General features: G+C 41.3%; 1 protein-coding gene across 1 annotated transcript; it reads left to right on the top strand.

The window, feature by feature from the left end:
- Positions 1-1,386: 1,386 nt before the first annotated feature.
- CHIC1 (cysteine rich hydrophobic domain 1) lies at positions 1,387-20,587 on the top strand. Its single transcript, XM_033072617.1, has 6 exons — positions 1,387-1,603; positions 7,859-7,913; positions 14,120-14,275; positions 15,864-15,920; positions 16,101-16,160; positions 16,832-20,587. The coding sequence occupies exons 1-6, from the start codon at positions 1,434-1,436 to the stop codon at positions 16,880-16,882; spliced, it is 549 nt and encodes a 182-aa protein (XP_032928508.1). The 5' UTR covers positions 1,387-1,433; the 3' UTR covers positions 16,883-20,587.
- The last annotated feature ends 1,855 nt before the right edge of the window (positions 20,588-22,442 follow it).

Below are 22,442 nucleotides of genomic sequence, written 5' to 3'. Positions count from 1 at the left end.
GATGGAGACGCGTTTTTACCTCATGCAGGAGGAGGTGAGCTCATTCTTTAGAGTACCTGCAGGTCAGGAATTCTGATTCGGACACATACCAGAGCCAACACTTTATAGGAGCTGTGATAATACTAAAAAGGACCAACACCCCCCTCATAATTTTGTTTTCAATTCTTCTATTGCAACTACAAACACCAATAGTTTTTGGATTATTTTCCATTTGCAGTAGGTGAGTAATTAAGTGCTATTACTTCAATAATAGCTTACACCTGTGTGCTGATGGGGGCATTCCCTGAAGTATTCTGAGAATGTTTTCCCATTTTTGCTATTTCTGTGTGAGTTTTCCCTCTCACCACCCCATTACCCACAAAACTCACTTTCCAAACCCACCAACAAATCCCCAAACTCCGGGAAAACTCCACAACCCCCGCCCTCCCCTATCTTCGCCTCAGGTACCACGGGGAGCGACACAGCGGGCAAAAACAAGAGGGGAAGGGCAGAAACGCTACTCGGCTGTTTTTATTAAAACTGTCACAAAAACGTACCTGGAAAAGAGGTTAAAATAAAGGAGGATCAGCACCTGCCCCGCCTTCCCTCAGGAGCCGCTCGCGACCCTCACGCACCTGAGGGAGGCGCGGGTGGGGGGGTTTGTTATAAACGCGGTAACAGTGGTACGGATAGTCAGGTCCTTTGTACGCCGGAAGTTTAGATGTGACTTTTTGTTGGGTTTTTTAAAATTATTTTTTAAAAGCAAATTAAAATCCAGTCAGTTCTTTTTTTCCCGGCTTCCCTGTAAATTAAAACTCCCTCAGGAGCCGCTCGCGACCCTCGCGCACCTGAGGGAGGCGCGAGGGGGAACCATAAATGCGCTAATAGTAGTACAGATATTCGCCAAGGGTTTTGAGGTGATTATTATTTGTGGTTGGTTTTTTTAACGCAAATTAAAATCCAGTGACTTTTTTTCCCCGCTGTAACCGGCAGATTAAAACTTCCCCCAGGAGCCGCTCGCGCCGGCTCGTGACCCTCGCGCACCTGAGGCGGGGGCGGCAGGAAGGGAGCTCGGGGTTGTTATCAACGCTAACGGCAGCAGGGCTATTCCGCCTCCTTGTACACAGAGCGAGTCTCTGGAAACAAGAGTTCAACGGGGTTATCCCGGCTTCGCTATAACCACCAACGCTAACTTCTCTCAGCAGCTCCCCGTGCCGGCTCGTTACTCGCCGCCTAGGAGCGGGGCGAGCGCACCTGAGCGGCAGCCCGGGCAGGGGGTGACCCGGACAGTCCGGCGCCATCCGCCACACCGGGAGTTCGGTACCGAGCTCCCCTCAGAGCCGCCACAGCCCCACCCAGCCGCGCTGCGCCTGCGCGCCGCCCTCCCGCCGCCGTGGCCGCGGCGCGGCCCCGCCCCCGGCGCGCGCTGCGCAGGCGCGGCGGGAGGGCCGGCGATGAGCGTCCTGCTGCCCAATATGGCGGACTTCGACACGATCTACGAGCTGGAGGAGGACGACGAGGAGGAGCAGGATGAGCCTGAGCCCGTGGTGCGGAGCCAGGAGCTGCCCCGGCCCCGCGACGCGCCCGATCCCGTAGCGGTACGGGGCGCCGGGCACATCACCGTGTAAGGAAGGAGCGGGGGCAGCGTGAGGGGCCGGTGTGGCGGGGCGGTGGAGCCGGGCGGGAGCACCGGGAGGGGTGAGGGCAGCGGGAGCACCGTGCCCCGGTCCTGTCGGCCCCAGCCCTGCGCCCCCCTGCCCTGCTCTGTGAGGGGAGCGCTGCCTTCAGCGTGGGCATTTTCCGGTAGCTCGAGGGAACCCCAGCCGTGAATGAGCAGCCGGAGTTGGCTGTTGGGTGCAGAGGCTGCAGCGCAGCCCTGGCAGCCCTCCCTGGTTGCTCCTCTTTATCCAAACAATTTGGTAGATAAAAAGCAAAGTCCGCGCGATGCGAGGACGAACAGCCTGTCCAGACCATCTCGCCGTGACCCTTGTGTGCCACAGCTGAGCCAGGGAGCCCCCACACTGCACTGCAGAGGAGGCTCCTGCCTGTGCTGTACTTTATCTGCTCCAAACTTAGTTGTGAGTTTGGTTTAGATTGAGTGTTTTTATCACTGGAACACAGCGTGAGCCAGAATGTTTGCTGCTCATTTAAACAGTTGAACAGAAGACGAGCAAGCTGTGTTTCCTTATATGTAATGTTTACTCGTAGGGATTTTCTTAGTATTCCTGCTCCAGCAAGCTGAAGAATTAATAGAACTGAGTGCATCCTTATCAAGTTGTTGGTTGTCACATTAATTTTCATGACCGGCAGGGACGTATTGAAATTTATGTATTGCAGAGACCCACCAAGCTTGTGTTGCTTTGGCTCTGTCTTTGGATTGCATAAAACTCACATTTCTCTCCGTAGATAGGTGCAGTGTGAGCTAACTCCCTGCAGCAAAAGCACGGGGTGGGGAAGGCTCTCCCATCCCATGGGAAGCGGTGTTGGATCTGATCCTGTGTCCTCATGGAAGCCTGGAGCAGGGTTGCATTGAGCTGGTGCCAGTGGGGAGTTGCTGTGCTGCACCGAAGTGCATTTGCTCGTGCAGATGGAATTTCTTTGTGTCCTCATCCCAAATAGCTGCTGGCCTGGCTAAAGGAGAGGTGGAACACAAGCAAGATGCTCAGAATACCAAGTACCCATCTTAGGAGTTACCTGAAGTGCTGAACTGGAAAAAACCATTACATACTCATCTGCTTTGCCTTCTGTGATGCTTTTTGTGTGTTAGTGGTGTTACTTGCAGTTCCTTCTTGGCTCCAGCATCTTTCTGGGATGGGGAGGAGCATCTCCAAGAACCTAGTGATGGCTACATCAAAAAAAAGCACTCTTGTCAGTGAGGTGGAAATCCTTAGCTAGCTATGTGCCCTTGTAACCACCTGAGCTGAATCCTCATCCAGCTTATTTTCCCTTTCTCCCACCCCTCTCAGCTTTCTTCCTGTAACAGGACCTACCTGCATGGTAGGAGGCAGCTTTTATTAGCTCATGTGTATTTTTAAATCTCCTCATACTGATAAAAACAGTTATTGGATGTTTCCAATAAAATGCAAGTAAACCCTGGCTACTGGAGCCCATAATCTTAACCTTCTATTAAATGGGAACTGGTTTGCTTCCCAACGAGTTTGTGTGTTGGAGCTCTGTCACTTTTTGATCACACAGATGCTGCTGCTTTTGAAATCAGTTGGCTGCAGAAGCAGCCTGCTCCAGTTACTGAAGGGAGAGCTGTCATCCAGGAAAACCTGGGTTTGTTTTCTGAACCTGTCTGGAGTTCTGCTCATGAAAATGTCTGTCCTGACAAGTCAGACATTATTTTAAAAAGAAAACCAGCTCTCTTTATGAAGCCATTGTTTTCCTTGGATTTTTGTTTCAGATGTCTCCTGTTCCTCAACTGACACTGGCCTTCTTGAATACTTTGGTGTATAGAGGGGATAATTCTCAAATTCCAGAGTCATCTGCTTCAGTATTTTGTGTCCAGTTCTCTTATGAAACTCCCAACTAACAGTGTTAGTTTCTTTTTATTCTTTTTATTCTTATGACCTTGTCAGTGAGCTGCTCACTCTAACAGAGTAACTCTTCTGCAGTATCCAGCAGTACTAAATATAAACTCCAAGAGTTTTCTGAGGGTATTTAGCAGAATCTTGCTTTTCCCACTTCACCTTCTATGTCTGTGCGTGCTAAGAGTGACCATGTGAAGTGTATTTGTTTTATTTTAGTCAGAGAGGATGTGTGTGAAAATGGTTGGCAAAATCAATGTTCATCTTATCCAGGATTCTTTGAAAAAATTCTGTCACATTTATTGTTTTTGAAAGCTCTTGAATTTTAGCACAGCTAAATTACTGGGTCCTACTAAATGCCTTTTCTTCTGCAGTCCCATTTTGATGAGTTATAAACACCTTGTTTGCTGTTTCTCCCATAGTCAGTGTGACTCTGCTTGGTGTATCCAAGTATCTCCACACAGACATTTGTAGTGAAGACTGAGTCATGCCTGGCAAAGCAAAGGCAATAACTTCCAAAAACAGAGCAGTAACCAAACTGTAACCTGGTTATAAGGTTGTATTTATCTGCTATAATTTTTCCATGTCATTAAGTCCATGTGGATGGATGTAATGAGGTAATGAAATAACTATTAAACATATTTTTGCCATTAGTGTCCAGCTTCCTGCTGAAGTCTGCAAACCCCCTGGTTCTGGCTAGAAGTTACCTCTTGGTTCTATCCTGTTTCCTGTAGGAGTGCCCCAGGGACCCACAGTCCAGGTGCTGATGCAAAGTTTATTTTCATCAGCAGGGGAAGGGAGGGAAGAGCCAGTTGAGAGAACATTTGATTATTATCTGGTATTGTTCCACCTTCCACATATTTAAAATAGCAAATGACCTCAACCTTCCACTCGTTACCAAAAACTTCATTTTCCAAAACATTGTCCGTGGGTATGGATTCTTGGATAGCTCTGTTGGCTTCACAGGAAAATGTTCTGAACTGGAAAATGTTAAAATGTTCAAAGAGATTTCAGCTCAGGGCTTGAGGAATGTCATCTTTACCATCTAATGCTGGCCAAAGCTCAGCTGATAGCTCATGAAGAGCAGTGGGATCTGAGCTCCACTCTTGCACAGAGGTTAAACATAACCTGGATTAGGTGTGGGGAAAGCTGTGCTCGAAGGGGGTTGGAGAGCTTCACTAAACAGGTTTAACTTGTGCAGTCTAGTAAGGCTGATTACTATCTATAAATACAGGAGTGGGAGAAATGAGAATGAGGGGAGGTGAAAGTCAAAATAGAAAGTCAAAGCACCTGTAAATATTTCTCTTCAAGATGTGTTTCCAAAATCATCCTGTTTCAGTTCTGGGGACAGAAAACCTGAGCTCTTGCTTTGTGGATTAATAAATGTTATGTTGTGGTACCTGTTGCAGGTGAGGTTTGCAACTGGTGCTTCAAGATGTTCCTTTCAGCCTTTCCTGAGGGATTTCTGCATTTCTCTATTATAGCTCCTTAGGACAAGTTGTGTTCTCGCCACTCTACAGAAGGAGGAAAATGAGGTGATGGGATTTGCCTGATGCCACCCATGAAAACAGGGAAAGAGGGCCAGAACTGGCAAGTGAGGTCATCCTAGTTCTGTTGCAGCCTCTAGGAAACAGTGCCTGGCTTTTAGAGGTACTTGTCATGCAGTGAGAAAAGTGCAACCAAAGGACGTGGGTGACTGATCTGAATTTCTAAATGTTACACTTTGGGCAGCTTGCACTGAGGAGTCACAGAACTGGCCCAGAAATAAATCACCACCAACTGCTGTTTTAAATGACTGAAAGGACAGCTACTGCAATTGATGATACAGTGATTTTTAATTAAAAAAATGAATTTTAGAAGATTTCATAGGCCTGCTCATGCTAGATCACTAGTGTGTTGTAGGAAGTCTAATTAAGTTAATTACCTCTTGATCAAGACTTGAGATTTTAACTTCTTTGCATGAAAGATTTTAATAACACTTCAGTACTTTTACAACATTACCTATAAACTATGTAACATCTTGCTTCAATATTTTTATTTTATTTGATCATTGAGTCAGCCCTCTGCTCCATCTAACAGGAGTTGAATGTTTCTAAACCCTGTAGTAAATAATCACAGAATAGTTTGTAAAACGGTGCTAAAGGCCATCAGTGATTCTGACTAAATATCCTATTTCAAGTATAGTTAAAATATAAAGTTAAATTCTTTAGCCACTCACAGGTGTCAGTGTGAGATGTCTTTCTGTAATTCAGGTTTCCTGGATGTGCTGCAACTGAAGGGAGTGATTTGGCAACTAATAAAAATTTGGGGGTTTTAATATGATTCATGACATCAGCTTTGAAATTTAACCCCAAACATATTGTGATCTTGCATTCCTAATCAGATTTATTAATCACAAAGCACTGCTTTATCTTGTTCTTTATGGAAATTGGGGTGCAGTGGGAATTTTAATGAGTGTATGTGATCAGTGAGATAAAAGACACTACCTGTGGCTTAGGAAGTGTTTGAACTCTGAATTGTTGAAGGTCAGAGGAGGGTTCTGAGGAGCAGCTGGTACATGTTTGCTCTTTTTTTTCTTTTTCTTCTTTTTTTTCTTTTTTTCTGCTGTGTCCTAAGCTTCTACTCCCTGCCACTGTAAGAATCAGTGTTGTGGACAAGATGGACCTTTGGCATGATTTAGTGGAATTGGTCTGTTTTATGTGGAGAGTAAATAATTCTTGAGTTTTCCAGTAGTTTTTTTATTGTGTTGTCTGATTGCTCCCACTTTGTGATCATTTCAGGTTGTTCCATTGCTGATGCACAGAAAAGTCTGTGTTCCTCAAAGCAAGCTTGTGAATGCACTTTATAATTTTAGTCTTTTTTTTTTTTTTTGAGACTGAAAAGACTACTTCATAGCTCTCCAAGCTTCCTTAAAACTAAATATATAACATTACAAAACCTGGAAGATTTCAGCTTAAAAAGAAAAGGTACAAAATGTGGAGGCTGACTTGCCAGATTACAAAGAGAATGGAAATGTGCTGTGTTAGTAACCTTTGTGCTTGCCTAAAATCTTACTGGTTTTACTGTTTGGGGTTTTTTAAATGTTTTACACAACTATTGTTCTTTACAAGAGGTTCTAACTTAAATTATTCATTGGAGGACTGGATTGAACTTCACCAGTGTTGCCAAATTTTCAGTTACTGGATTTCTAGAGCCAAGTTCTTCTGTTCTGCCTCTCTCTTCTTTAAGATTTATTTGATTTTTTGTAACTTCTGAACAATTTCCATTGTTACTTTTGGGTATCTGGGTTATTACACAGAGTGTGTGTGGTACCATGATGGGCACTGATGTCCAGGGGAAGGTGTTGGAACCTTTCAGGTCCTTTCCAACCCAAAGCATTGCACAATTCTGTGATATTTCAGCAATACTGGTATTGGTACAAGGGGCCAGTTTGGAGTATAGCAGGTGTCAGTTTGGCTCAAAGCAAAATTTCTTTCTTCAGTAATTCCTGCAATACCAAATGTATTTGTGCTCTTCTTTTTGCAGTGATTGTTTCAGGTATTTTGATTTTTTTGAACACAGACCCTCAGGAGATAGTTTAGCAGAGCTAACTTGATGTACAAGATATTTAACTTTCAGCAAACATACAGATTGTAGCTGAGGGCCAGCTACTGCTGTATTTTGTTAAATTACTGAATTTTAAAGGTTCAGGAGTTTTGGAATAAAAGCTAACAGGTTTACAAGCCAAATCTAGCTCCCTAGAGTTTTCTCTGGTTATAATGAAAACCTTTTGCTCAAACCCCAGAACACTTCAGTGAAGAGTAGTCACTGTGGTACCCAAAACTTCATTTTGTTGAAGTTCACAGTTGTTGTAAAACTGTCCTTTGTGTAAGCTCTTACACATTTTGCATGAGGCACCTTAATTCAGCACAAAGTAAGCTTTTAAAACCACATGGTTATAAATTTCTAAGATAATGATGAATGGGTTCCTTAAAACAAACTTCATCTGTTGCATGTGGAACAATTGCATGTGTAAGAAAACAAAAGGACTGTTGAACCTGGGATTTCATAGCTGGAGAGTTTTTTCTTACAGAAATCAAAGATTGAAACTTGCTGCTATCCAATTGGAAAAGAATTTTTGCACTTCTGGAGGTACTGAAGAAGGCACCAAGCTGTGTTTGCGTCTGGAAATGAGTGGTACATGAAACCTTGTATTAACTTAGGTCAAAAGCAAAATAACGCAAATTGGAAGGGCAAAAGAAATTAATAGTGGTTTCTTTTTAAAGTAAAAACTCTTACTGCATTTTTTTATTAAGGGAAACAAAATAAGTTAGGTGGAATATATTTTGTTTGTCTCTTTTGTTTTCAAGGTTTGGCTTGAGCAACAAGTTTGATACAGAATTTCCTTCTGTTCTGACAGGGAAGGTAAGTGTGAGATTACACTGTTCTTTTCAATGGGAAGAGCCAGTGCATCCCGTGCTTTCTGTGTTGGGTCCCTGAGCATGAACCCACTCAAATCTGTCCCCTGTGGCCTGTGTGACCCAGCTGCTCACTGCCCAGCCCCTGAGTGGAGCTGGAAACAAGAAGGATTTGCAGTGATTGTTATCATTATTGACATTCCAAACACAGCAGAGCTCACCATGGATCTGACTGTTTCCATGCAGACCTGAAACAGCACTCACTTCACCTTGCTTTTTAAAAACCTGGAGTTTGTGCTCCCTCCTGGGTGAATTGAATCAGTACAAGTACCAAACCTATCTTTTAGGTATGCCTGATGAGCCTTGAGTTGGTTTAGACAAATCTCTGGAAGTGAATCTGTTTTATCTGAAGCTTTACAGAGCAAAGCATAAGTGTTAAATGTACAAATTAAGCAGGTTTTTAGTACATTTTCACAAATACTGTTTAGTGTTAATTAGTAGTTAATTCTAAAAATTAGTGGTGGCAAGTCTCTTACTTTCTCTGGAGTCCTGTCATCTTACTTAATGCAAGTGTAAGAAACTGTAATTTGTAGCTATTAATTCAATCTTCCCTAAATTCTTAGTTTTAAATTCTTTTTGTAATTTTTTAAAATTGCTTAATTCTTCTTCTCTTGAATTTTTTTCTTCCTGCTGTTTTACTCTCTAGTGCTTTGTTTTTGTATCTTTTCCAGAATTTGGGAAGAAAAACATTTATTTGGCTCTTTCTACTTTGTCTCATGTCATCCCATAGAGCTCCACTCCCTCTGCAGCCCCTTGCAGAGGTTGAGTCATGGCAACAATCCACTAAGCACAGCTGGATGGTTGCTCCTGCTTCTGCCAGATCCATCTGGGCTTTCTCCTCCTGCATTTTCACACCATGAATAAAATCCTTGTGTTGAGGTTGTCCAGCTGTTCTGACAGCAGGACCCCTGGAAAGCAGATTCTGCTTGGAGTTTTGGGGTGCTGAAAATCAGCCTGGGAGTCCTGCCCTTGGTTTAGCTCTCACTGAGCTCAGAAAGACAAATCCTACTGATTCTAGTGAGAGGGCTGCTGACAACATTTTGCATTTCACCACCTTGTCTGAGGCTTATTCTTTTCTGGGAAGCTCTTTCTGATACCTGAACAGCCACAATACATTTTGGAAAAGAACTATTTTATGTTCTTTTATTCAAATTGTGGTTTATTATAAATAAGCCTGTAGGAAATCCCAGGCCAGAAATATTAAAACTAAATTTAATTCTATAATTCCATCTCTTTCTGTCTCTCTAAAATATAATTGGGTTATTAAAAAAACAAACCTTCAACCAGGTCTCCACTTTTTAATGCCAGCATCAATGGCTGTCACATTTTCCACTTGATTGTCCTCCTGTTGTTAAATAGACAGTGAACAAAAGCTTAATTTAAAGTTCACTTGAGTGCTTGGACTTAATTTAGCAAAGAAAGGAAAGGGGAAGTTCTTCTGTTGGCATTTAGCCACAGAACCCACACTTAATCAGTGCTGCAGAGGTGCCATGGACAGGGATTTGCTGGATTGGGGATGCTCCTCTGTTGAGAATCCTGATATTCTGTTACCTTGTGGGTTTGAGGGGTTTTCTGAGCAAGGAAATGAATTCCCTTTTGTCAGGGGAGAGCACCAATCAAACCAGATAGTAAACACATTTTTCTTCCTGCCTGCCACACGCTGCCATGAAAGACATTAAAAACCACAGTTGTGGGTCTTCTGGTTTTTTAATACTTTTGTCAATTGCCAGAAATAAAGGATCTGCTTCTTCCTCTGCTTGAGGCAGTCAATCATCTTAATCTCTATTGAAAATGTAAATTCAGTCATTTTTTCCAGGAAGTTTTTCTTCAAATACCCTGTTAAATAATTCACAATAATCAGTCTCATAGTCAGCTGAGACCCCACTTTAAGATCCTCTGTTGTTAAAATGTAATTTTTTTGCTTTTTATGAAATCAAAATTTATGAATAACAGTGACTGTTTATATTTACAAGTTGGGATGAAAATGTTTACTCTGAACTTGCATTAGTCCTCAGCTACTGTAAGACAATGTCATAGTTTATTCATATTGCCTGTGTAACATTAAGTTTAATGGCTTTGCTGTCCCCTGTGAATTGATATTAATAATAAATCCCATCTGCTAATGGAGTGTAGGAGGTGAAGCCACTAGATGGACTTGGAGTTCTCAGTGGTACTGGTTTTCTTTAGAATAAATACAGATGTAAAAGGTGTAGGTTTTTAAAGCAGGATGAAAATCCTAATTAGAGAAAACTCTGTAGCTACACCTTTCTCCCAGAAGCACAAACCTTTGGGATTTATGCCACATTCTTGTGTTAGTAATTTACTTAAGTTTCCTGCCTCAGTTTGCCCATTCACATAATGGTGGCAGCAAACCTGATTTTCTGAAATGTGGAATCCCCCTCCTCCTTCCCCCTTTTTCCCAGTTTTTACAGAGACTGCATAGCTGTAGGTTAGCCTAGAGCTACATGCTTGTAATTACATCTTCAGTGTTTAATTGAGACTTAATTTGTTGCTTTCCCTGGGAGAGGTGAATGTGTACATTTGAGGGTAAAGCACAGACAATAAAATAATAAAGGAGAGGAAAATCCCAGGTATGTCAGATGTTTGGCCTGGCTAATTCTGCTGGATTAATATTTGTCTTGCAGGATGAGACATAAACTCACCTGGTTTGTAAATCCTGAGCCAGACTTCTTTCTAATGGAACATTATGAGAAAAGATTTTACTGCACTTAATACAGAGGCAATATTTAACTTTTAATAATGTAATTGGACCTTGGCCTAAATGGGAATGGTGGTTAAATTTAAATTGTGTGTGCTACAGGTTTACAGGATTATTAATTCTCTTAAACAAGCTTTTAACAAAATATTCTCTGTGATATGGAGCACAGTAGCACACACTGCTCCAGGTGACCAGAAAATGATGGAGGCAGTGATCCTTAAGGGGAAAAGTGGAATTTCCTGCTCTGATCTTGAAACAAAAGGGGTCCAGCCCAGAGAGGAGTGTGCAGTGCAGGGCAGTGTGGGCCATAAAGAGGGCTGGGCATTGTGGTGCCTGTGATTGATAGGGCTGCTGATCATGGTGATTGAAGGAGGAAGATCAGGCCTGCTGGGCCTTACTGGCTCCCTTCCTGTGTTTGGAGATCCTCTGCATCCTGTTGTAAAATATTATGGCACCCCCTCCTTTCCTTTTATGTTTTTTTGTTTTTTCCCCTCCTAAAAGGAGCTAATGTCACTTCCCAAGGTGTACAGCACAGCCAGGAGCAAAGTGCTTATCTCGTCCTTTTCAAGAGCCAGACACAAACTCTCCAAGAGATTTCCAGAATTACTCCAAACTAGGATTTCTTAGGGAGCTGTCTTAGTGCAGGAGGAGCTGTTAATTGTTTGTTTGAAATACATCAGCCCCTTCACACACACCTTTCAAAAGCTGTACCTGCAAGAATTAAAACTGTGGGAGAAAATCAACAGTTCTGTGGTGACTTTCATTTGGATGCCATTTCTTTATTAGATTAATTATTTACAGGAATTTTGTTCTTAATCACTGTGTAACAATGCTTAACTGTCACTGAGCTGTAAACTGAGCAACTTAATTGTGATTTCTTCTGTTTATCGCAACATGAGGCTTATCTTGGTCTCCAGTTCCTTTAGTTTCAGATGAACATGTGTCATTAGTGACAGAAATATTTGTTGTGATTCCATTTCAGAATGGAAACAAGTAGAAACAATCCAATAGTTTGGGTTAGTCAAAAGCATCTTAAGTAATTTCTGATGAGTTAGCAGGTAGTGGTGCTTTCATAATATTATATTAAGGTAAATATCAGCCCAAAATTCCTGAAATGGAATTTTATTTTTTTGTTTAGTGGCATCCACAGTTGGTTTCTGTTTTAGCCATTTGTTGTGCAGGAAGGAGAGTACTTCAACTTTCATCTTAAAATGTAGGAACATGTTATCCTGATGTGAATAGTGACTCCCTAAAAATTATCACAGGAACAGGGAATCTCCCTGTGCTTTCTTTTTAGGTCCCAGATTTTTCTGCCAGCTGTGATCTGAGAATGTGGTTGAGTTCTCTTGGTGTTGGATGTTACCACTGATAAGGGTTATTCTTGTTAAACTGAATTCTGGGCTGTGCTGTTCCTTTGTCTTTGGCAGGTTTGTTCAGCTGGATTTGGAGCTTAGGCTGTGTTGTTGTCAAGGTCCAGTAAACTTTGTGTCTGCAGGAAAAGGAAACATTGTCTTTTCTTTGGGAATCTCATACAAAACTATAAATGGGTTCTAGGGAAAAAAAACTATTTATTTTTATATTTCACATAAACAGAATGTAAAATTCTAAGATTTATCACAGGAAGTGCCATTTGTAAATATCTGAATATGAGGCCCATGGAAACTTCCTTAGGAGTTGAGAATGCCAATTAATGTAGAATCTCAGTTTACTTTGAGGCAGTGAGTGCAGCAGCTGCCTGAGGTTCCTGCAAACCACCACCCAGATGTTCTTTCCTACAAAACACTCTCCCACGTTGAAGATGAAATGGTTTTGCTCATGTGCATCTGCTATTTGTTATATCCCTAAACAAGATCTGGCACTGGCAAAGAAATCCATAAAACCTTGTTCCAGAGACATGCAAGTACAGGACAGTTTGCCACATTACAATGGAATTTTTTCATTGCAGATGTCTCAGTACAAAGGATCTCAGGGGGTTTCTTTGACCATTTTCTTTTTTATTTTTTCCTAAACTAGGGTGTCTCTTGTAAAGCAAACAATTTTTTTTAGTTGCTCCATTTGTAGATGTAAAACAAAACAAGCAAAATAATTCCTTTCTATGTATTTATTAATTCTTGCTTTTAAATAATCACACTTAAATGATCTTCTCATGTTATTAACTGTAGGCCTGGCTTGTGTGCAAGCCCAGCTGCCCCCTGCCTCTGTAGTGCCTGGTGGGCTGAATGGCCAGGAAACAGATGTTGGATTTATTTACTCCCTTCCCTGCAAGCTTTAAAGAATTCAGCTCAATGGGCAGAGGAGCAGCATCAGGTCCTCTCCATTTCCTGCCCCGTGGCTTTGCCCCTGCTGAAAGGGATCTTTGTCATGAAATGAACTTTTGTTGGTGTTGCTGCCCTTGTTTGCAGAGTCAGATGAGCAGAGCTGGGCTTGCTTGGGGGTTGTGCAGCAGTGGCACAGCTTTGTGCACAGACTCACTCTGGGGATTTGCATCAACGTGGCAAGAAGGCAGGAAATACTAAATTTAAATTGTTTTGAGTTGTGCCTGCCTGCTCAAGTCTCTTGTTGGTTCTGATTTATTCTGCTTTGTGTATTTAATGCTGGATTGTGCTAGAATCAAGAGTGTCATCTTGGAATCACTCAAATCCATGTTTGACTTATCAGATGGATTCTGTAGGGAGAGGAGGGATTTGGGGTATGTGAGTAGGTGAGAAATGCAGTTATTGGAGAAGAGATCTTTCTGATGCAAAGTGGGGGTTCCACTGTGACTGCAGTGACAATGCAGGTGTAAAATACTTATTCCTTAATTTCAAAAAGCTAGTTTTGGAGAAGTAGGCTTTATTCCTAACCCCGTCCAAGGTGCATTGCTCTGCCTTAAATACAATCCCATGTATTTCCTTCTGGGCTTCCCTATTTTAGGAAGCAGCCACAAGGGAAGTTGTGGCTTCATTGTGGGCCACTTCAGGAAGTTCTTTGTGAACAGAGCCTTCACCCACACAGTGTAGGCTTGGATTGGTGTGACATTCATTTGGACAATACTCTCCCTTTCTGTGATACCTGTTTTTACTGCAAAGCTCCCTTGGAAAGCAGGGATCTGTCACAGTTCTATGTTTCTGCTCACTGTAGCCAGTGCATGTATTGCCCAGCTGTGTCCCAATTCTGATTTTGTCTGGGCTCACTGTGTTTCCAGGCCCATTGATTAATTACTGGTGCAATAAATATGGATGAGGCTGTTCATCTGAAAGATGTGGCTTTTTAATTCAGGTTTGTGCAGCGCACACACCAGAAATTAATTTCTTGCAGGAAAATGACTTTTCATGCTGAGTGACCAGTGCTTTAGAAGATTGTGTAATTCTCTGTTTCATTTTAACCTGTAGAGGCAATTTCTGAGAACATACACCTGTGCTGGCTCTCCCTGAAGTTGAGCCCTTGTGTTGCAGGTGGCCCCTGAGGAATTCAAGACCAGCATCAGCCGAGTGAACGCCTGCCTGAGGAAGAACCTCCCTGTCAATGTGAAGTGGCTGCTCTGTGGCTGCCTGTGCTGCTGCTGCACTCTGGGCTGCAGCCTGTGGCCTGTGGTCTGTCTTAACAAAAGAGTGAGTCCATGTTTCATCTTATTCTATGGATTTTTAAAATTACTGCTAGGATTAAATAACTTTTCATAATATCTTCCCAGTTTTAAAACCCTGGTTTGGCCTCACATGCAAAAAGGTTATTCTGGTTTTCACTTAGATAATAAAAAAAATTTGAAATTACACCAATTTACTCAATAGTTTTAAGAATAGCTGATCTCATCTCAGTTCAAACAGGATGGAATATATTACACCCTAAATTTCCAGGATTTCTCAAGGTATAAGAATTGACTGCAGCACTGAACCTCATGACCTTTAACGAATGGTAGAGTTTAGAATGAAAAATCATTTTTCCTCTTCACACCCCAAAAAAAAATTTTTAAAATTTAAAAATCACCTTTTTAATCTGCAATAGAAACCATAACATTTCAGTGCTGTGGTTTATTTTCCATAATTTACTGTGCTTTTTCTGTTAAGAACAAGTACAAATTTATTTTCTAAAAACTTCCCCCCCCAACACAGAATTGACCACTCCTGTAATCAGGTCCAAAGTAATAATTTTGAAAAGCACTTCAGTACTACCAGGTAAATATGATCTCAATTACCTCTGTGGTTTACATTTGGAATTGATTTATCACAGCAGTAAATATTTAGGAAGTGCATTAATGTGTTAACTTGTTGGAGCGCTCATCACTGAAGATGCATCACAGAAAATCTACAGGAATTTGTTTTAGTTCATTTTAACTGCCTTTATAAATGTAATTATTGCAGAGGTTTATGCCTGAGAGGTACAAAAGGAGTATTTGCACTTTTAAAGTCACTGTAGCAGTGAAAAATCTGAATAAATGCCCATGTGGTGGTGTAGTATTAATTATATTAAATTGTTGAGGCTACAGAGAACATGCAGCAAGTAGGGAAAATGATGGCACTTCTGTGGGGGTGTGAGGGTGATAACTATCATGCAGTGACTAAAATTAAATGTATACCATGCAGGGTCATCAGAGCTGTCTTTTTGTGACCTTCAAAATCACTGAAACTTGAGAAATCATCTCCTCTCCACAGTCGTGGAAAGAACAGAATATGAAGGACACATTTGATAGCCAAGAGCTGGAAATAATTTGTGAACTGGAGTTTGGTGGTGAGGGTTTTGTTCAAGATCCAGATCACAATTCCATTAGCAAAATCTGGAAATGAAATGTATGGAAATCAGTGTTTTCAGCAGAACAACTGCAATAAGTACAGGATTTGGCCAGGAGAATTTGGGAGACTCTGTTTTGTTGGCTCTGGGAGGTAAAAGCACCAAATTCAAAGGATCCCTTACTAACTAAATGAACTCTGGAAAAGCTGCAGGCTTAAGTTGGGCTTCATCTCAGATTTTTTTTCCAGTGATTCTAAGTTAACAAAAAACCCACTAGTGTTTCCTTTTTTGAAAAAAGGGGGGAGTAGGGGGTTAAAGTGATAAGATTTCCATTTATTTCTTCTTTGCTTCATTCTGCTTTTATAAAACATAACTTACTATAAATTAACCTTAGCCAGAAATGCAGCAGTGAGATCCTTCTGGATGAGGCTGGCTACTGAACCATTCCTGATACACTTGTGACTTCCTTTCTAGACTAGAAGATCAATTCAGAAGTTATTAGAATGGGAAAACAACAGACTATATCATAAGGTAAGAAATTTTAACTTCAGTTTTTTTCAGCTTTAAGAATATTGGCAATGAAGGATTTTACAGTCTTATCATAATTCCATACTTTATACTGATCCTAAATAATAGATCCTGATAATTCAGGATTGCTAATGCTTGTGGCATTACCAGACAATGCTAATCCTTTGTTAATTATTTCCTTAGCTTGGTTTGCACTGGAAGCTGAGTAAAAGGAAATGTGAAACTAGCAATATGATGGAATATGTGAGTATTGCTTGTTATTATTGCTGTTCAACAGAACTATGAATAAATAAGAGAAAATCCTTCACTTAATGGCCCTGTACAAAAAGATCTCCCAGACAGATGTGCAGTGTGGTTTGTAATTTGGAATGAGGGAGATCCACTGGGACTTTCTGTGTTGGAGTGATTCCCACACCAGCACAGTCCATAGTTCCTTAACCCTTACCCACCTTTTCCATCATTCCTTTGATTCAAAGAATTGTGCAGAAATATTGATTCTTTATAGTAATGTGGTTTTTTGGTTGGACTTTTTGTGGGTTTGTTTTTGGCTTGTTTTGGTGGTTTTGGTTTTTTTTGCCAGCTCAAAATTTCACATGGTTTTAAACAAGACAGACCTTGTAGAAAAGCAAAATTTCAAATATTTCTGTGGCTCTACCACTCCCCTATCCACTTTAACATGGAGGATTGTGTAGGATTAGGGAGAGATCCACCCCAAAAAAAGCCAAGCACCCAAATCCCTCTGTTTCAGAATGACTGGAATCTCTGCTTTGTTACCCTGGGGAACATTCCCTCCTCACAGACTATCTCAGATATATTTAATCTTATGAATTAGCTGTTGTTCATGGAAATTGTGCTGAAACTTTGAACTTTTTGGTTGCTGTCTTCAGTTCTTGTCTTTTTCCCTTCTTCAACAGGTAATATTAATAGAGTTCTTACCAAAATACCCCATATTTCGACCTGACTGAGGAACAACATTGGTCTTTCATGTTACCTGTCATTTTCTACCCTTAGTGCCTTGTAGATGATTTTGGAAAGAAGATGGTCTACTTTGCTGTGACTTAAAAATGTTCTTCAGTAGAAATCTTCCTTGCTGTTACTTTCTTTTGTTAAGAAGAGAACAATTTGCACATTTTTTATGTTCAACGAGGCTTCTGTGTTGCACTCTGAATTTTTAACATTACCAATAACTGATAGAGTTGCCACTAGGGATCTTAACATCAGTGCTGCTTAAACTTGTTCTGAGCATGCTGCCTTATTAATTTCTCTCTTTGCTGTCCATCCTAAAGCTGTGTCATCCTCTATTTCATCCTAAATGTTGCAATCCTAGAAACCCTCAGTAGGAATGTCCAGGTAAACTCCAGTAGTAATGATTTTAGTAGAACCTGCTTGCATAGGACTTGCAATCAACAGCACTGGTTTTGTCCTGCACTTTGCAAAATCATCATTTACATTTAGGGGGGTTCATTAGTTTACCCACTATGGATTTGTAAATATTGACTCTTTGCATAATGTAAAGTGTGGTATGCCAAGGTTTACAGAATGTATTATAGCTCTTATTCTATTGCCAACAGTCCCCCAGCATCTGTTCCATGTGCTCCTTCCCCTGGGATTGTACAGCCCCACCCACACTGGTTTTATGGGAAAGCCATAAAGAGTTTGTACATATGTCAGATGTGTAGGGCTCAGTTGCACTTTGTTTAGTAAATGGATGAAAAATGCATAGCATTTCTGTCTTTATTTGGAAAAGTATTGCAGGTGGTGTTTGCAGCACCTGAAATACAAAGCTGAAATCTTCACCTCTGCAAAAGCTGTGTTTGTGGGGTAGGTGGCAGCTGCTGTTAACAAAATACCCTAAAGTCTCTTTTGAAGTGAGGGATATGTGGATGTTAAGTTCTATTTTGTTTTAAGTCAGGAAAGATTAAGCTCGAAGCAGAGATCTTTGTTACAAAGGAGAAAAATTAGGACCAGCCAAATCCAAGCTGAAGTAGCACCTTTGTTATTGTGGTGTGCTTGTACTTCAGCTTTTCACAGCCCAGTGGCATGAAGTCCCTTCCAGTGGAAATGGGTTTTATCTCAGTCAAAGTGGAGTTTCAAAACATGCTGTGAGGGGAGGAAGTGCAGCAATTGAATATGTTTTGGCAGTCAGGCAGTGTCTGGAGAGCCAGGAATTGTGGAATTCAGTATTATTTTGGATTCTTCCCTGTTTGCCTGATCTCAGGAAGGGAAGTCATTGTAGAAAAACTTCCTCTAATGGCTGACCTAAGCAAGAGCACTCGATAAAAGAAAGCAAATGGAAATTGTTGCAAGTTCCCTGCCTTTCCTAACTAGAAATAACACAGCCAGGCAGATAACTGAGCATCTGCAAGTTGTGGTGCATTTCATTATCAGTGTCCAAGCATTTCTTTGCAGCATCTTGACTCCCTGCAACATCACCCAAGTTACTTTTTAGTTTCAGGGTGGCTTGGGGGTTTCCTCTGAATGTATTTGCATCTCTGCAGTTTGCAATATGCTATTCAAATACAGTATTTGTAAGACCATTGCATTCTAATACCTGTAGTAGGTCAGATTCCTTGTACACAGTGTTTACAGAAGGCCAGTTTTATGCAAGTTGTTACTGAAAGGGAGTTTGTGCTGTTTCCAGTCCCAGACTGATGGTTCAGAGTCTGAAATCTGCACATTTCATGCAGAAACTTTGTTTGACTGGTGACAACTAAATGTGTAATTGCATTTGTAACATGAATAAAAACCTCCTGTGTTGTTTGAAATTATCATTAGCTACACCTTGCAATCAGATTTCCTTTGCAGAACCAAGCAAAGTGTTGTCTCCAATTTATTTCTGTTTTTTTGGGGATGAGTGTTAACTGGAAGCAGAGAAAATAATGGCAGAAAAAGGCAGAGCAAACCAAAACTGAAATGGCACACCCAATTCTTTCCTTGGGTTTCCCTGACAAATGAGTTTCTGCAGTAATTAACAGCACAATGGAGGTTTCTTACTGTTCTGCCAGAACTTTGTTGTGTAAAAAAACTCAAGAAATCTCAGCAGGTTCTGATTTTCTTCTTCAGTGATTCCGTTTTCTCCCTGTACTTTCCAAGTGGGAGAACAGGCACTTGCCATGGAACCACAAATGGTTGGGTTGAAGGGACCCCAAAGCTCCTGTCATTCCACCCCCTCCTTCCACTAGCCCAGGTTGCTCAGAGTTCCATCCAAACTGGCCTTGAACACTTAAGCACATAAGATTAATTTGTAAAGTTTACATAAATCCTATACATTTTAATTTGTCCTAATTATTAATTGTGCAGTCTTCAAACCATGAATGGTTCTTGTCTTTGTGTTTTAATTGACATTTAATTATGTGGCCATAAAGCAACTGGTAAAGAACCAGAGCCAAACCTGTCATTTACACTAAGCTCCATGTTTTAATAAGTAGATAAATTTGCATTAAAATGCAAAACCAGCAGCAGTATTATATTTGCATGTGAAAGACACAGGATTCATAGCTCACAGAAAGGTGAAGGCAGCTGGCAGCACTGCTGTGAGCTCTGTACACAGGTTCTTTTTGCTTGGGCTCTCCTTTAATACAAAAACACCACAGGTAATCCTGTGTCCTGAGATTGGAAATCTCATTTTTGACAGTAAATGATCAGCATGAGTTGGTGAGGTGTTCATGGAGGATATCTGTCAGAATAATGTCAGCAGAGTGAGTGGAAGTGTGGAGAAAGTGCCTTGGCTGGTTCCAACCTTTGGGAGAGAAGGAGAAAAGGGAACTGGTCCCTCTCAGGAGTGGGAGTTTGCAGCAGATTTTTAAAAGCAGCTGCTGTCTACCAAATCAGTGTTTATTTCTTCACATCAACATGTTGACACTAATTTTGTTTCTAGATTTTATCCAGGAAATCTTTGGGGTTATCTCTAGAAAGTTTTGTGTCTGCAGAGTGCTGAAGGAGTGCAGAGCTCTGGCAGAGCATCAAAGCTCTCCTTAGTGATTCCCCACCTGCTCCTGCAAAGGTGTTTTCCCAGAGGAGGAACACAAAACTGTTCCAACATGCACACCCAAGTCTAGGGAGTGTGAGTTCAGTTCTAAATAGGTGACTTTAAAACAGGAAAAAAATTTATTAAATTGGTGTGGTTTTGATAAATACAAAAAAAAAAAGTTCCTATGCTTTCCTTGATAGGTACAAAACTCCATATGCTAAACCATAAATTGATATTTATTATTGTCCCACTCACGGTTTATTACATTTTCTTGTCAACACACTACCATTGGAGCAATAAAAATGTCAAGCTATTAACATTCACCATCAATTATTTATCACTTTAGTAAGCAATGTTATGTGATTCTTCTGCCATTCTTTTGTTTTCTGCTTTTGGTGTTCTTACAGTGTTGTAACATACTTGTATTGCTTCTGAAAAGTGGTTTTGTTTAAGCTGTATGAAACTGTGTTCTTAACACTTTTATTCTGTTTACAAGTGAACAGCCACTTTTTTAACAGGACCTCACATCTGGAGAGTTTTCTCTCTATTTTTTATTTTAAATGAAAATAAAATTCTAACTGAGCTTGCTTTCTACAATTTACTGCACTGGCTTGTGCCATTGAAAGAAGCTGGAAGTCAGACATGCTTCATCACTTTGAGACATTTTTCTTTAATTAAATTCAAAGATGAAAACCTTGAATAGTGCAATGTGTTTATGGGTAAAAAAATTTGAAATTTTCTGCGTCTTTCCCTGCAGAGGTGTTTTAGTGGGATGGCAGCAGTGCTGGGGTTTGTCTGAGACATCCCCTTGGCTGGTTCAGAGAACAAGACTTGGAAAGCTTAGGAGGGATTTCCAAAGATGAAAACTGCAGAATGCCCATCCTGTCTGATTTTCTGATTGTCCACCCTCCTGCCAGGACAGTGCTGGAGTCCCCATCCCTGCAGGTGTTGAAAATGTGTGGGTGTGGCCCTGGAGGATGTGGTTTAGTGGTGACCACGGTGCTGCTGCTGGCTGATGGCTGCACTTGGGGATCTCCAAAGTCTTTGCAGCCTTAACAATTCTATCGTTTGGTTGGTGGCTCACAGACCCTCCCTTGTAAGGACTTCCTGAAGGAATCTCTCCCTGCAGCATTCCTCTCCAAAAGCAGAGGTTTTCTCCCAGCTCACAGGGAGCCAGCCCGAGCAGGGACAGCGTGAGGGTGAACAGATCCCTGCCTTCCAGAGGGGTTTGTGCCCAGCACAAGGCAGCCCTTTGTGTGTGTGACCAGCCTGGCTTTGGAGCTGTGAAAGCAGGACTTCAGACTAAAGCCTTTGGCTCATCCCTGGGGGAAAAGCTGACATTCCTGACAGGGGCACGTGCAGTGTTTTTGTTGGAAGTAGTTCTGGGCAAACCCAGGAGCGGCGGGGCCGCCTGGAGCACGGAGCTGATCCTGGATGTTGGCAGGGAATGTTCCTGGCATGTTCAGCCAGAACGGGGATGAGGGGCTGAGTCAGGAGTCAATCCCCTCAGGGCCTTCAGGAGATGTAATTGCCCAGACTTAGCAGCACAGGCCTGTGTTAAGGATATTTGGGATTTGGCCCTGACTCTATTGGAAGGCAGTCTCAGACCTGTTGGTAGAGCAGCTCTGCTGTGCTGTCTGCCAGTGTATTTATAATGCCGTGTCTGCCAGCACTTGAACTGTTCTAGCTGAGTTTATTTTTCTACTGGAGCTTGGAAAGACTTAAACCCTTCATTTCTTAGACCAAATTAAATGTTAGCCTTCTCTCAAAAGCAAAGTCTGTTTCTGTTCATCCTGCTTGCATTTATTTGAATTAATTTTCCTTGAAGAGGAGTGACCAGGAACAATATTCCAGTTAGTGGCTCATGGCCAAGGCCTGTATTTATTTCAGTGTTGATAGTTCCCTCTCTTGTGTGACAAGAATGTGATCTATTAAATCTAAAGGGTCACATTTGTCTCCTTAGTGGCTGTATTGTATTTCTGATCCATAGCTGTTCTGTGATAAATCTGAGGCTATTTCTCTTCAGCCACTTGTAGTTTATACAAGTTCCCTCCAGACAGTCTCATTATCAGTCCAGACTCAGCATCTGACACTTTGTACTGGTGAATCTCTCAATATTTCCATTACTGTGTCCTCCTAGTCCTCCAATTCTCCTTGTATTTGTGTTCCCGCTCTTCCTGTAAAAAGTGTTTGCCACAGGCTGATTCAATCTGCAAAATTAACACAAATGAGTTTACTAAAAAGATTAGTTCCCAGATTGATGCCTGAATTTTACCTATGATTTTCTAAATGCCTTTTTACTTACTTAGTCCCTGACCTGCTTTAAATATTTCTATTATTTCTACATCTGACTGAATCAGGAATTTCCTTGTTTTGGTATATCTGGGAGATCAAATCTACCTGGACTTGGTTGATTTACATCTCTTTATTTTATAAACATGCAAACAGCAGAGTTGGGTCTGGGCTAAACTGCTGAATTCTACATTTTCCCTGATCACTGAATGTGTTTGGAGAATGATCCTTTCAATATATTCACATTTTATTTCACATTCTTT

Source organism: Catharus ustulatus, chromosome 14 (genome assembly GCF_009819885.2).
Source record: "Catharus ustulatus isolate bCatUst1 chromosome 14, bCatUst1.pri.v2, whole genome shotgun sequence".
In the NCBI taxonomy this organism is placed as follows: domain Eukaryota; kingdom Metazoa; phylum Chordata; class Aves; order Passeriformes; family Turdidae; genus Catharus; species Catharus ustulatus.
The sequence above is the reverse complement of the archived record's forward strand: the minus strand, read 5'-3'. Positions and strand labels throughout refer to the sequence as shown.

Coding starts and splice junctions, on each gene's coding strand:
- CHIC1 (XM_033072617.1), top strand. CDS start 1,434: ATGAGCGTCCTGCTGCCCAATATGGCGGACTTCGACACGATCTACGAG. Junction 14,276..15,863: donor TGGTCTGTCTTAACAAAAGA/GTGAGTCCATGT, acceptor CTTCCTTTCTAG/ACTAGAAGATCAATTCAGAA. Junction 16,161..16,831: donor CTAGCAATATGATGGAATAT/GTGAGTATTGCT, acceptor CTTCTTCAACAG/GTAATATTAATAGAGTTCTT.